This window comes from Tachypleus tridentatus, chromosome 11 (genome assembly GCF_004210375.1).
Source record: "Tachypleus tridentatus isolate NWPU-2018 chromosome 11, ASM421037v1, whole genome shotgun sequence".
Classification (NCBI taxonomy): domain Eukaryota; kingdom Metazoa; phylum Arthropoda; class Merostomata; order Xiphosura; family Limulidae; genus Tachypleus; species Tachypleus tridentatus.
The window spans coordinates 87,236,800-87,251,044 of NC_134835.1; the positions used below are offsets into that span (position 1 = coordinate 87,236,800).

Sequence of the window (14,245 nt, forward strand, 5' to 3'; positions counted from 1 at the left end):
ACTCTTCCTAAAATGTAAAAAAATCTAATTTTTCTGCTGTTTTCATGGGATATAGAAAGACAAATTTGAAGAAATACGAGATCAATTGCTATTGTTTGATATTAATTTGGATTAAATAATAGTCACCACAAACAAGACTGCATATCCTTGAGATCAAAGTAAGCAATCTTACTTAATACTGAATAAAAAGTGTCCTTATAAAGAAAAATTGTAAAGTCACTGTTTGTTCTAGTAGAAACTACTTTTATTTGTTTCGTTATTAAGCACAAAGCTATACAATTGGCTATTTATGATGTGCTTACCGCAGGTATCGGAACCCGCCTTCTAGGGTTATAAGCCTTCAGACTTATCGCTGAGACACTGATGGGCAGTAGAAATCAACAGCATTTCTTGTAAAATTACACAATTTTTCGAATAAAGATTGAAACTGAGCTAACACATCATATTCTGTGAGCATTAACCCTATATAAGGGTTGTTTCTTTCATACAACTTTTGCAATAAAATATGTTTCATAAAATGAATTTTATGAACGTTTTATAGACATTTGTCAAATACCATTCAGTACTAAATTCGATTTTCAAATGATTCAAGAAGATGAGAGATATAAGTACATACCTTGAATCCTTGGAGTTCAACAACGATTAGTTACAGTAACTTTTGTATGAACATGCTTCATAAATAGAAAGCCAAACACACATGTACACGTTAGCCACGTGGTTAAGGCACTCGACTCGTAATCCGAGGGTCGCAGGTTCGAATATCTGTCATACCAAAAGTGCTCGCCCTTTCAGCCGTGGGGGCGTTATAATGTGACGGTCAATCCCACCATTCGTTGGTAAAAGAGTAGTCCAAGATTTGGCGGTGGGTGGTGATGACTATCTGCCTTCCCTCTAGTCTTACACTGCTAAATTAAGGACGACTAGCGCAAATAGCCCTCGTGTGGTTTTGCGCGAAATTTCAAACAAAGAAACCATTTATACGTATTTAAGTGTCCACACACAAAAGTCTAAGAAGATTACTTACATTAAATTATTACAAGTAAAATTGCGTCAACTGGAATGAAGTCCAGGTAACGTAATTTACACATTATGAGTATAGTTATATTACTAATATTAGGTGTTTTCGTACATGTGCAATAAGGTACATTTTTTTGTACAAGCTCCGTGTAATATAGATATATGTTTGAATATCTCACTGGTAAACTGAACGACGGGTTTTCAACACTAATGCTTGAACAGGATCTGTTATACAAGTACACTTTAAGCCCTCCATTCCTTATTTGTTTAAACAAAAAAATTAAGGTGTGAAATATGGAATGAAAAATATTCTTTAATTCTAGCGATCCATGACCAATAGATTCTCATCTCGTTTATAACGATAATGAATCATGCACTTTGTTTGTTTGTTTTTTTAGTTTCCTTATAAACTATACTCTTGGGGATACATTCCCATGATTACTACCATAATGAAATTGGATACATTTATAATGTAATACAAACACGAGCAATGCTGAAATTGAATTATGTTACAATAATTGATTTTCCTGCGAGTTTTGCTGATATTTCATATGCAACTAAACACAAAATTTCTTTGACGTATGGAATAATAAGATAACCTCTAGCAAAAAGTCAGTTCATTATCAGCTTCGCTTTAATATGTGTAGTTTGAAAACCAGAGTTACCTTCCATTTCAAGGTACTGTCAGGCAAGAAAATCATAAGCCTGGTAGAAAGCTATGTGAGTCCTAGATTTAAAACATTTGATCTTTGGAGAATAGAGAGAATTTTATAAACAAATCCTTCGAATTTAAAGTTTAGTAATAATTTACCATACATAAAAAACAAAGACGTTACAACCTTTATCAGTTTGATTATAAACATCATTCTTATACAGGTTTCGCATATCTTTTGCGCTACTTTTCAACTTTGTACGTATATATTTGATATAAGCAAGCCAACTAAGTAATTTATATGCGGAACAAGTTAATAGGTACTTCGACTTTGTGTTAATGGAATATAGACCAGAATACGTCTAGTAAAGTATTTCATGTTTTGCAAATTCACAAGTAGTTATAAGCTTGTAGAGTTGGATGTTTATGATTTATGATAAAGATACAAGGATGAATGCCTAGGTCCTATGGCTTCTTCTTCCACTACCTATGGTGTTATATGGAATGGCTTTAGTTATGGACGGACTACTTCTTTACACATTAAGTTCTAATGCAGAAAGCTTTTGAACAATGCTCTGGAGTCAATGTTTTCCGTTTTCTCATTAAATGCTTTCCAAAATCCTTCAACCGCGCGTGGACAATGATGCTGTAACACCTATGAATACATACTCAGTTATATAAAAACACACACTGCTATTGTTTAATTTATCTTTTACGCAAAGCAAGAAACAAGAAAATATGTACATCTTTATTGCTGCATTTTGATGTATTGTAAGACCTACTAAATGCTTTGGTAATTTTAGTTTATGTAAAAACATACGTCATACTTATCTCTACTTGAATGTAGGTACATAAAAACTGGCTATATCCATCATAATGTGTAAACAAAGCTGACATCATTTACATTGGCATTTTATAAGATAACCCGTATGCCTCCTTAACATTATAACTAAACAAAAACATACAAAAATAAATATATACTCCTATCATTATAAGGTTGAATAAACCTTCTTTAGTTACTCACCCTTCAGTCTAAAACTTAGTTAAACATTTAGCTATAATGCAATAATTTGATGTATAGGAATATGTGAATAAAGAAAGTAACCAATATCACATTCTCGTCTATAACATGAGAGCAAATCTGTACTATATTCAAATAATTAGTCTTAGTAAAGTTGCAGAACTTTTAGTCTTGATGTAACCTATTCAAATTGTAAGCAGTAGTGTTATTAATGCCAATATTTTGTCAGTGGATTTCTTTCCTACTACTGACAAAAGCAGTTCTAAAGCGAAAGATTTGGTGTATTTTAAAGTATCATTTTTCAGTGTTTTTTGAGAAAACATTAATATTTAATCTCAAATGATGTTTTTATGAACATATTATCTCCAGACTTGCTAAATAATACTTTTTAATAGTTATTTGCAGTTACTAGAACTTAACTATTTTTAGGCATTTTCATCAATATTCATACCACTAAGAATTCTGTAAGTCTACTTTCACGTCATTTTCTACAGCAAACACACACACACACACACGATGTACATCGGAAGGATATCATGAGTAAACTATAAATTTTCAACTATAAATTTTGTATCTGAGTGAGCATTTTAACCAATAAAAATAAAAACAAGAATGCTTTATAGTATACTTATCTATTTTTAGCGCTACGTAGCTCCATATGTTGTATTGAAACGTAACTAGTATTCATCTCAGACTCACTGGAATTCGTGAGCGCACTTGAATGGAATGAAAGTACGTTATGTTTCATATAAAAACCTAATCTGTTTGTATCCTTTATTTAACGGTAACATTTTATTTGTAGTTTAGATACTTACACAAATACCCACAATCGTGTGTTTTTTCTTCATGGTTGATACGAGTACTTCTATTTAGTTGGTTTTAATGTTATGTTGTTAAAACAATCTTACAAGGGTTTCATGACTTAACTTGTAATGATACTAAAAAATAAAACCTAAAAAGGTATATTTAGCTTCTAATTAATACCACTCCATGTTTTATTAATGCTTTTTAGATATGTTTATATTCTTCTGTATGTTTAGATGTATTCTAAAATAAAATTCGTTTGGAAAAGTAACTTCAAGTTGGAATTTAGGTTAAAAACCAAACTAATGTAAAGAGGGATGAGTGTATTACAAGAAAAAGGGTTCGATCCTTACTTACCACATCATATTTGTTCATGCTGTATCTGACCGCCGTGCATATTGAAAATAGCCCTACAATGTAGTTTCATTGCGAAAAGCTTTGGTTGTAAGACTGTCACGTCCAAAACACACCATTCCTTCCTGCTAGCTTTCTACAATTCATCTAGTGTACGAAAACAACCGTTTCTCAAAGTCTATCTGAAGAACCCAATCGCTCAACCGACTTTAACGGTGTATCTTTGTATGGAACAATATGTATACCTATTTTTATTATCAAGCTTCTTGAGCAATGTAAAGTTAAACACATTATCTTGGTAACATCATACCCTATAAGTATATTTTCCATTAGAAAGTCCTTCTAGGTTATGCTTCGTAGTGTTGCCTAGGGTACGTGGACAGCTTTTGCTAATGACATTTGTACTTGTGAATTCTAACCTTAAAACACACCATAGTTTGCGCTACCATTGTTGAAATACGATTTGTTGCTGGTCTTTTTATGGATTATCCTGGTGCCTTAAGCTACCGTCTATTTTCCAGAGTCATTAAAGAGATATTCTTTTCTTGGAAATTCTAAACCCTTTGTCCGAATACATTTTTAGAATATGAGTATCTGAATATTTTGCATCAGAAATGACTGTTTCATGCAATTTACAAAAACAATCAATTTCCAGTGGCATCACGCTAACTACAAAACGCCGAGTAATTTCAAAATATATTGTTCAGATACATTCTGTTCCACCACACTTTATATCAGATGTGATTATCATGTGACTTTCTGAATTATGTATTTAAAACTGTTTTAATGTAATGTACTCAACTATTTAGGCCATCTCTAAATGTGGATTAAAGTTATTATATAAAGTGCAGACTTTACGTTATCAAAAAAAAATACAAATCATACTAATTCTTGTTTTTTTAATAATGTATACTAATTTTTTATTTTCTATTTTATAGGCTCAGAAGAGAGACTACAAGAACATGAAGTAAGTTTCATAGTTATGAATCAAATATAGTAATGAAACAAACATAAATGCACAGATATACACGTATGAACAACGAAGTATTTCTTGTGTTCAACGTTACAATAAAAAATAAAAACAATTAAGATAGCTTCAGCGAGTATAGAATATGAGATGAGAAGGAATCGGTAAAGTAATACAGCAGAAATTATTTTGTCTGTCACACTCTCTAGTTATTGAATCAGAACCTGTTCCTTCTTGTTGTTATATTGGTTGGCTGTTGGTGTTTGTGCGGTGCGGAAATTAAGCACGGACCAAGTGCTGATACACAGTCAGATATACACCATTGGCAACATTATATTCACCCACTACATACACGGATAAAAGCACATAAATTTACATTATATGCATATATGAAGAGACGTAGATTTATCACAACTGAAAAACTTTTCTACCATCATGTTATAAGCATGAGATAACTACTTATTTTTGATAAAACACAAGTTATTAATTTAATAAATTAAAAAATAAAAATTCGCCAAAGGCACGTCAAAGAATAAATCACATTTGACGTAATTGGCTAAGACAGTCAAATTTTATTTCCAACTGAAGGTTGATTTTATAAACGTTTTGAAGTTTCTAAAAAGCTTGTACTATAATGTTGTGAGCTATGATTTTAATTATGTTTATATTTTCAAACTGATGTTTTTTAAAATATAGCTACTTTAACTAGTTGAAACACTGTTATTCTGACAATGGCCTCCTTATCGTATAACATTATGTAACATCAGTTCTAGATTACAGTTTAGGGCGAATGTTCACTGGATGGAGTGTTTACTAAGTACGTTTTTATGTCATTAATTTGAAAACTTTGCAAGACATAATGGATGTGTTTGCATATGAAATAATTACGTCGCTATAATAATAACATAATTTCTTTTCTGATGTTACATTTCATAAACAACACTCCCAAAGGAAATAAAAGCATCTGAGAGGTAATCATTCATCATGATACATAATAATATGTTAGATAACAAATATACCAACCATATATTATTAAATAAAAGGTACCCAGGTGGGTTGACGGCAAATTTAGATAGTTATTGTTTTAAAACAAGGAATTCAATCTCCTGCGGTGGACAAAGGATACATAGTCCATTTTTGCAGTTTGAAGCTAAAGCAAAAACAACAACATAAACTTAAAGATCATACTGCACTTGGTTGGCTAACATTTAATTAATTAAAGAATCGGCCAGCACTAAATGGTATATACTTAACAAAAAAGAAATAATAATTTATTTTGTAATTTACGGAAATAATCGAATTAACAACATATGAAATAAACTTACGAACTAGTTAGTCAACATTTTACTGATAATTTAGAAATAAAGAGAATGGAAATTATTTCCATCGTGCACAGATAATGTTATAAGTATCTTATTACAAACTTGTATTAAGTTTAATTTCTTCCTAAACTCAGATAGATTATTTTTCTTTTTTCCTTTAATAAATATGCTGAATTACTCATTTATAAGCTAACTAGTTGGATGTGTCGAAATTCGACAAACGGAATATATTTGTAGTATTTCATTCAGTTTACATCCATATCTAACCACACAAAGTCGAATAGGTGACCGCTAAGTTATATTCTTTCCAACAGTTTTTTTAAAACTAAAATTTAGAAACCATATTCGGTAATGTTCATACTATAAATACTCACATCACCTTCAGAATTTAATTAATCACCTCTCTTTCTGCACTTGATAACAGTAAAATGACTTTGTAACACCTCGATATCTGCACTTGATAACAGCAAAACGATTTTATAACACCTCGATTTCTGCACTTGATAACAACAGAACGACTTTATAAAAACCTATTATTTATAGTTTGAATTTATTGTCCGTGTTTTCCCGTTTGTTAGAATAATTCTTAAAGCTTAATAAAATAGTGATATTGTGAACAGATAGACCATGGTGCACCCTTGTGTTTTATTACAAACAAACAATATATTTATATGCAATGGATGCAGAGATATCTATTTTCCCAAGTTGTATTATTGTATGTATATGACATTGAAAGTAGAGTTCGAATACATCAGCCCTATACGTGCTTTACAAAGGTACGAAATGGCTTAATTAAGCTTAAAGATATAATATAACGAATCATTAAAATATATTTTCTTTACAAAATATGGAAATAAATGATAAGTACAACATACTTAGTACATTTTCAGAAAATGAGTGTTGTGTTGAAGGAGGTTTAATGTTAGTATCATGACAATAATCAGTGGAAACGTATTTTTTAGATCTTAATATCTGACGTAGAGTAAGACGCACGAGGCATAGAGAACATATATGGTTCATTGCATGATATCTGCCTTCCAGTATGTTCAAACATGCGTAATACACGTGCATTTTCTTTAAAAAATATTACATTTCTGTTATTATAAGATGATATAGAAATACATGATAATTGGCTTTTAAACATCATTTTGATGCTATAGCGCTACATAATAATTATAGTTTAAAATTATGCAGTAGGGCCCGGCATGGCCAGGTGGTTAAGGCACTCGACTCGTAATCTGAGGGTTGAGGGTTCGAATCCCCGTCACACCAAAATTCTCGCCCTTTTAACCGTAGGGGCGTTATAATGTGACGATCAATTCCACAATTCGTTGGTAAAAGAGTAGCCCAAGAGTTGGCGGCGGGTGGTGATGACTAGCTTTCTTCCCTCTAGTCTTACACTGCTAAATTAGGGACGGCTAGCGCAGATAGCCCTCGAGTAGCTTTGAATGAAATTATAAAACAAACAAACAAACTATTTTATAGTAGAAAAAGTGTGTTTTGTTACATCTTGGAAACACCAACGCATGTATTTATAAAAGTCGATTTTAAATGTCTTTACGTATAGACTAACGTGTAAACTTATCCGTTTTTTCGATCTTAATATCTGACGTAGTGCAAGACGTACGAGAGATATAGAATATGTATATACGGTTCATTGCATGATTTCTGCCTTCCAGTATCTCAGCGGTAAGACCGAAGGCTTATAACGTTGAAAAATCAGGTTTCGATAGCCTATCGTGTAGCTTCGTGTTTAGTAACACAACATGCAGCAAAACATGCCTTTTCTCTGTAAGCTCTCTGCCAACTGTCTTGACTTTCTGCTTTATGGGAACATTATTTATTTGTAAACAAGAAAAAAAAGTCATAAGTTGTAATGTATTCAAATGGAAGCAGGCCGCCACCGGAGTTTATAGCCTTAGTAAGAATGAAAATGGGTTTGTACGGGTATATGAATAAAGCAATACATTACCATTTGGAACAACACCCATGGATGAAACGAATCGCAACTGAAGCAGAGATAATGTACGCTAAGAGAAAGTGTTTGGGGCTGACTTTTAAAAGGGGACCCTGCAGGAGTAAGCTTCTACCAAATCTAAAAGGCAGGAAGAACTTACATGATATGTTTGGTGGATTTTGTTTCCATGGTGAGCGCTGTTGTAGGAAAGTCATTCTCTGTAAGTCATTTCTTTGTGAAAGGAGTTAAATGTACCTTAGCTCAAGTAACTTTGTTAAAACTAGTGAAGAGCGCACAGACTTTAACACAGACCATTGAACATTAGAATATAGCGAAGGTTGGTTTGTTTTTCTTAACTTGTTTAGCTTTTTATTGTCAATATTCTTGGTTAACGAACTGAAATTGGATGTGAAGATCCACACTGCTAGTTTTATAACGTATATGTGCATTGTTGGTTATTTACGTTAAGTATTGCTGTTGTCTTTTTGTTTCTTAATTATGGGTTATCATGGTTAAACACCAATTATAAACTCCTTCAAATTAGAAACCTCAAAAATTTGTAATTATATTAGAGTTAAGAGCAACAGTGGTTGCAAATCTCAATTCTCTCTTACAAATATATAATACAGCGGAAAAATATGTAATTAAATTGTATTAGTTACTTTTGAAACTTAAGGCATAATTACAAACTAATACTTTTTGGTTGCTTACCTGTGTTTTAATATTGTTGCAAAACAAATACAAAAGTAGGAAATGTTCAGTTGGAAACTCCAAGGAAGTAAAACTATAGGTGATTGATGGTTTAAAATTAAGCACAAAGCTACACAATGGGCTATCTGTGCTCTGCCCACCACGAGTTTCAAAACTCGGTTTCTAACGGTATGGTTCTGCAGTCATTCCGCTATGCCACTGGGAAGCAAACTATACTAAAAAGAAGTTGTTAAATAAAAAATATACTTTCGTAAATTAAACATCCCAAACATTAATATTCAACTAAACGCTAAGAAAAAGCTAACTGTTATTTAGATAATTATCCTAAGTCACTCTCCATAAAAAATGAATAACATAACAATTTTTGATGACGAGAACCGGTTGATGACCGAAGAAGGTCGAAATGTTGTTCGCTCCTCTACCCATATCAGCTGTTTTTACATATATGAATAACATAACAGTTTTGCTAAACAGAAAACTCAGCTCCAACACCACGTGCACGTCCTTTTCAAGACTTACAATAGTAGCAGATTAACAATTAATAGTTAGTATCTAGTAATAGAGTGATATTAACCAAATAATCTCTAGACATAAATGTTCTTATAAGCTTATTACAAACACTGGGAAAAGAGTATTCGGTTAGGGAGATTTTTTGAATTAGTTCTTTCCATGAATGTACTGTACTTAGTCTTCAGATATAGTATAGCTATCTTCCATTTCTCAAACAACAACAAATATCTCGTATTTCTGGCATTATAGTTAGTATTTCCAAAGAAATATTATTCACCATAAATTCACCATTTCCAATAAATTTTGCGAATAAAATAATAATGCAGCTATTGTATTTCTAAATTATGACAAACATTTTCTTATTAGGATTGTAGTTACACCAGCAGTCATTAAAAAAATCACTAAAACGAGGGTGTTTCAGTTTATAAACAAAACAATCATTAAGTATAGACAGTTCATTCTTTTGCGACATGCTTTCTTAAAAGTAAGTAAATAGAGAGAATTTGCGTCATTGATACAAACTTCTAAATGTCGACAGCTGATTTCTCCAAAACAAAAAGCAAAACAAGGATAGACACGTGTAGAATAGACGGCAACCGCCTATTGTAGAGACACAAGTGTAGAGGGAGACTTTCGAAACGTCGTCCACTCTATATTTGTGTCTCCACAACAGGCAGTTGCCGTCCGTCCTAGAAAGTTTCATCATGAATATTATGCCTAAACAATCTATCAAAGAAAAACGTAGATTCATTATAACTGAACCAATGGACCAAACTTACGAAAATATATTTTGCTGTTTTCGCTTAAATTAAAACTGTGAAGCACTGACAGAAAAATATTATATAATTTTCGATTAAATAGATGTATGTGTTCTAGATATTAAATAGACGTATGTGTGCGAGATATTAAATAGACGGATGTGTGCTAGATAATAAATAGACGGATGTGTGCTAGATAATAAATAGACGTATGTGTGCCAGATATTAAATAGACACATGTGTGCTAGATATTAAATAGACACATGTGTGCTAAATATTAATTAGATGTATGTGTGCTAAATATTAAATAGACGTATGTGTGATAAATATTAATTAGATGTATGTGTGCTAGATATTAAATAGACGTATGTGTGCTAGATATTAAATAAACGTATGTGTGTTAAATATTAAATAGATGTATGTGCGCTAAATATTAACTAGACGTATGTGTGCTAAATATTAATTAGATGTATGTACGCTAAATGTTAAATAGACGTGTGTGTGCTAAATATTAAAAACTTAAACTGATTTAACAAATTTCTTAGGATATTGTATTTCTGAATTAAAAGTTAACTATGTTATGATCTACTTTGAATAGAATATCAAGAAGATTGTAAAAAATGTCTTTACGATAATACTATACACCGTTTAACATGAGTTATGTAATTCTATAAAATTAAATTTATCAATGCTTACATACAAATATTAAAATATATTAATTACTTGAGAACTTGCACAACAACTGACATTTCTAAAAATATTGTAACTTATAAGAGTTTAAATAATTTAGATAATATTTTTTCATGTTTCAGATATCGAATGAAGTTCAACAACTAGATCAGTTACGAGGACAACATGGTGGGTGGATACTCAAAGTTCTATAATATCGCATAAATAAATACGTAAAATTATAAGTGCAACCAACATTATGAGAGAAGCCTTGAATTAAAATAAAATTTAACTTCTGATGAAATGAGTATGTTTATTATGCACATAAAGAAGTATTCATTAAATTAAAAAAAATCGACAACAAGGTTGCAATTGAGAATCCTAAAGCCACACTTATTGCAGATTTTTGTGTGTTTAGGACGAAAAATAAATCCAATCATGTTCATGAATTACGTAAATATACATTTACTTTATTCTTGGACCCTTATCAGTAGACTAGAAGAACTCTGCACAAAAGATAAATAGTCTATCAGGAGACTCCTACGTATAAGGTATAATGTGCAAAGCACAGTAAAAGAGGAAATAAGAAATCTCCCGCAATACATAAGACTCATAACTTTATTAATTCTGATTAAACAAATACCTATTCAACAAAAAAGTAATTATGGACGATACCAATAGGTAGTTATGGTTTGCATTGTAATTTTTTTAAATAACAAATTTTCCTTAGTAATATCGACATAAGAAACGTGAAATATAATTTAAGCGAAGAAAAACTGTGGTTTGGTTTGTTACGAATTTCGCGCAAAGCTACATGAAAACTATCTTTAGCAGTGAAAGACTAGAATCACTAGATAGAGGGAAGACAGCTAGTTCTCACCACACATCCACCGTTAACTCTTAGATTACTCTTTTAATAAACAATAGTGCAATCGACCGCTCATAATAAAGCCCACATGGTTGAAATGGCGAGCATGTTTCATGAGATGGGCATTAGAGTCCTCGACCCTCAGATTGCAAGTCACACGTCTGGGCTTCCACAACTGTGTTGTTCTGTTTCTGAGTGGTGTCCCCCATTGGCACAATGGTATGTTTGTGGACTCACGTCACTAGAAACCGGGTTTAGATAACCGTGGAGGGTAAAGCACAAATAGCCCATAGTGTAGCTTTGTGCTTAATTCCAAACAAACAAATTCTGAGTGGTTAAACATTTGTGTTTTAGGTTTCAGAGAAAAACCAAGAAACTCAGCTACGCACAACTTCCGTTTATGTCGTGTAAACGTAGTGATTGGTGTGAAAGTTATGATTTAGGAAAGAAAGTTGTTACTTAAATTTAATCAGATATGAATTAGTCAGTTAGAGAAGATAACCGGTAAAGTATTTTGTATTATCAAAGTAAAGTCCTAACTGCATGTTTTTGTCAAAAACAGATAATACTGAATTGTAAGACATATATATTCATTACAACAACAAAAATTAAAAGAGGTTGAACAACTTTCCTGTTTCTCAGAAATCTACTAGAAAATTAACTTATGTGAATTTTATAAAATTTGCTATTTTGTTAAGTAAAAAAAAAAGACACGACTGCTTAAACTACAGACAAGATATTTGATTTAACATATTTTATCTTACCGTCTTTTTTGCAGCCTTTCATCAGATATGTTAATTATTCCATTAAATAATTAGCGTTTGAATGGTGTCTTGCTTTTCAATTCATGAAAGTTTGATTTGTTGAAATTATTATGTCAATTACTTTAATCGATATTTTAACTTGGCTATAATAACAATAATCTTTTTCAGTAAACTGGCATGGTTAGATCGCTTGACTCGTAATCTGTGGGTCAAGGGCTCGAATCCCAATATCATTAACCAAACATGCTCGCTCTATCAGCCGTGAGGGCATTAAAAAGTGACGGTCACTCCCTGTATTCGTCGGTAAAGGAGTAGCCCAAGAGTTGGTGGTGGGTGGTGATGACTAGCTGCCTTCTCTCTAGTCTTACACTGCTAAATTAAGAACGGCTAGTGCAGATATCCCTCGTCTAGCTTTGTGCGAAATTCAAAAAATAAACAATATTTTCTGTATTTTGTTATTTGTTTTATATTTATAAGCGTGAGTAAAAAATAAGAGGACAAATGAACGGTTACAGATATGATGGCTGATCAGTGACAAGATACAAACACCTGGATTCATATAAACATATTATTGACCAACTGTTTTTAGATAACACTATGTAACACAAATTTTGTTCCTGGATAGTATGTGTTATTTCTTAATTGCTTATGTTGTAAAAGTACACAAAATGGCTATTATTCCCTTCAAACTTTGGTTTTGTGACCTACATAATGAAATTTAGAAATTAACCTATTTTCTGTGTAAAAACTGGCAAATTTGCACATTTTCATTCACATAGGATCTGAATAAAACAACATATGAATCAAAATTGACATGTATTTATACTAAACTTATACAAAAATGTTTAGAAGTGAGAAGTTTATCGAGATTTGCAACTGTAATGTAAATCACTGTCACGTATCAGTCCCCAAATATAGTCTCGCATCATGTTTTCGTTAGACGCTCCTTGGTAGTGGCGTTCAAAGTCCAGTTTATCTTGGTGAAAGCACTCGTCTTGCTCCTCTGAGTATGCTCCCATGTTCTCCTTGAATTTATCAAGTCAAGATGAACGAGCGTCAAGGATATGGACTTTCAGGGACATCCTGCATCCGATTTTGCTGTAGTTCTTCACGAGAGCCTCAACCAGTTCCACATAATTTTCGGCCTTGTGATTGCCCAAGAAGCTCCGAACCACTGCGACGAAGCTGCCCCAAGTTTTTTCCCCTTCCTACTGAGCTTCCTGGGGAATTCTGTGCGCTCCAGGATCTTCTTTATTTGTGGGCCAACGAAAACACCAGCTTTGACCTTTGCCTCAGACAACTTAGAAAAGAAGTACCGTAGGTACTTGAAGGCTGCAGATTCCTTATCAAGAGCTGTGACATATTGTTTCATAAGACCCAATTTTATGTGCATTGATGGGAAAAACACCTTCTTGAGGTCCACTAGTGGCTCACACTAGTGCCTCCTCACAGAGAACTCGGTCCGTTGTGGCCAGTGCTTCCCGTTGTAGTGCGCTGCTGTGACCCTACTGTTTCAAAGGCAAAGATAACAGGGAAACTTGGTAAAGCCTTCTTGGAGACCCATCAGGAATGCCACCATTTTGAAGTGTCCGATAACCTCCCAGCCATATTCATCATACTTCAAGGCTTCTAGCAAGATCTTGATGCTATAGTATTTCTATTCGAGGTGCACCGAATGAGCCAGGGAAAGAGACGGATACTTATTCCCCTTACGGAGCAGCACAGTGTTGAGGTTTCTGGATGAGCTATTAATGAAAATGAGCGACTCGTTCGGATTATAGGCAATTCTAATTGCCTCGTACAGACTGGATACACTGTGGCAGAAGCAGAGCCTATCTTGACGAGTGAAGAAGCTTGAAAAATGTCGGTGA

At 32.8% G+C, this 14,245-nt stretch overlaps 1 protein-coding gene across 3 annotated transcripts in view; it reads left to right on the forward strand.

Annotated features, from left to right (window-relative positions):
* Positions 1–14,245, forward strand: part of LOC143232696 (uncharacterized) — a 76,512-nt gene that overhangs the window by 41,647 nt on the left and 20,620 nt on the right. For all 3 annotated transcript variants that reach the window (XM_076468434.1, XM_076468433.1, XM_076468435.1), the window contains exons 6-7: positions 4,787–4,815; positions 10,886–10,931. In XM_076468434.1, coding sequence (XP_076324549.1) covers positions 4,787–4,815; positions 10,886–10,931 — 75 coding nt within the window. The remainder of the gene's footprint in view (positions 1–4,786; positions 4,816–10,885; positions 10,932–14,245) is intronic.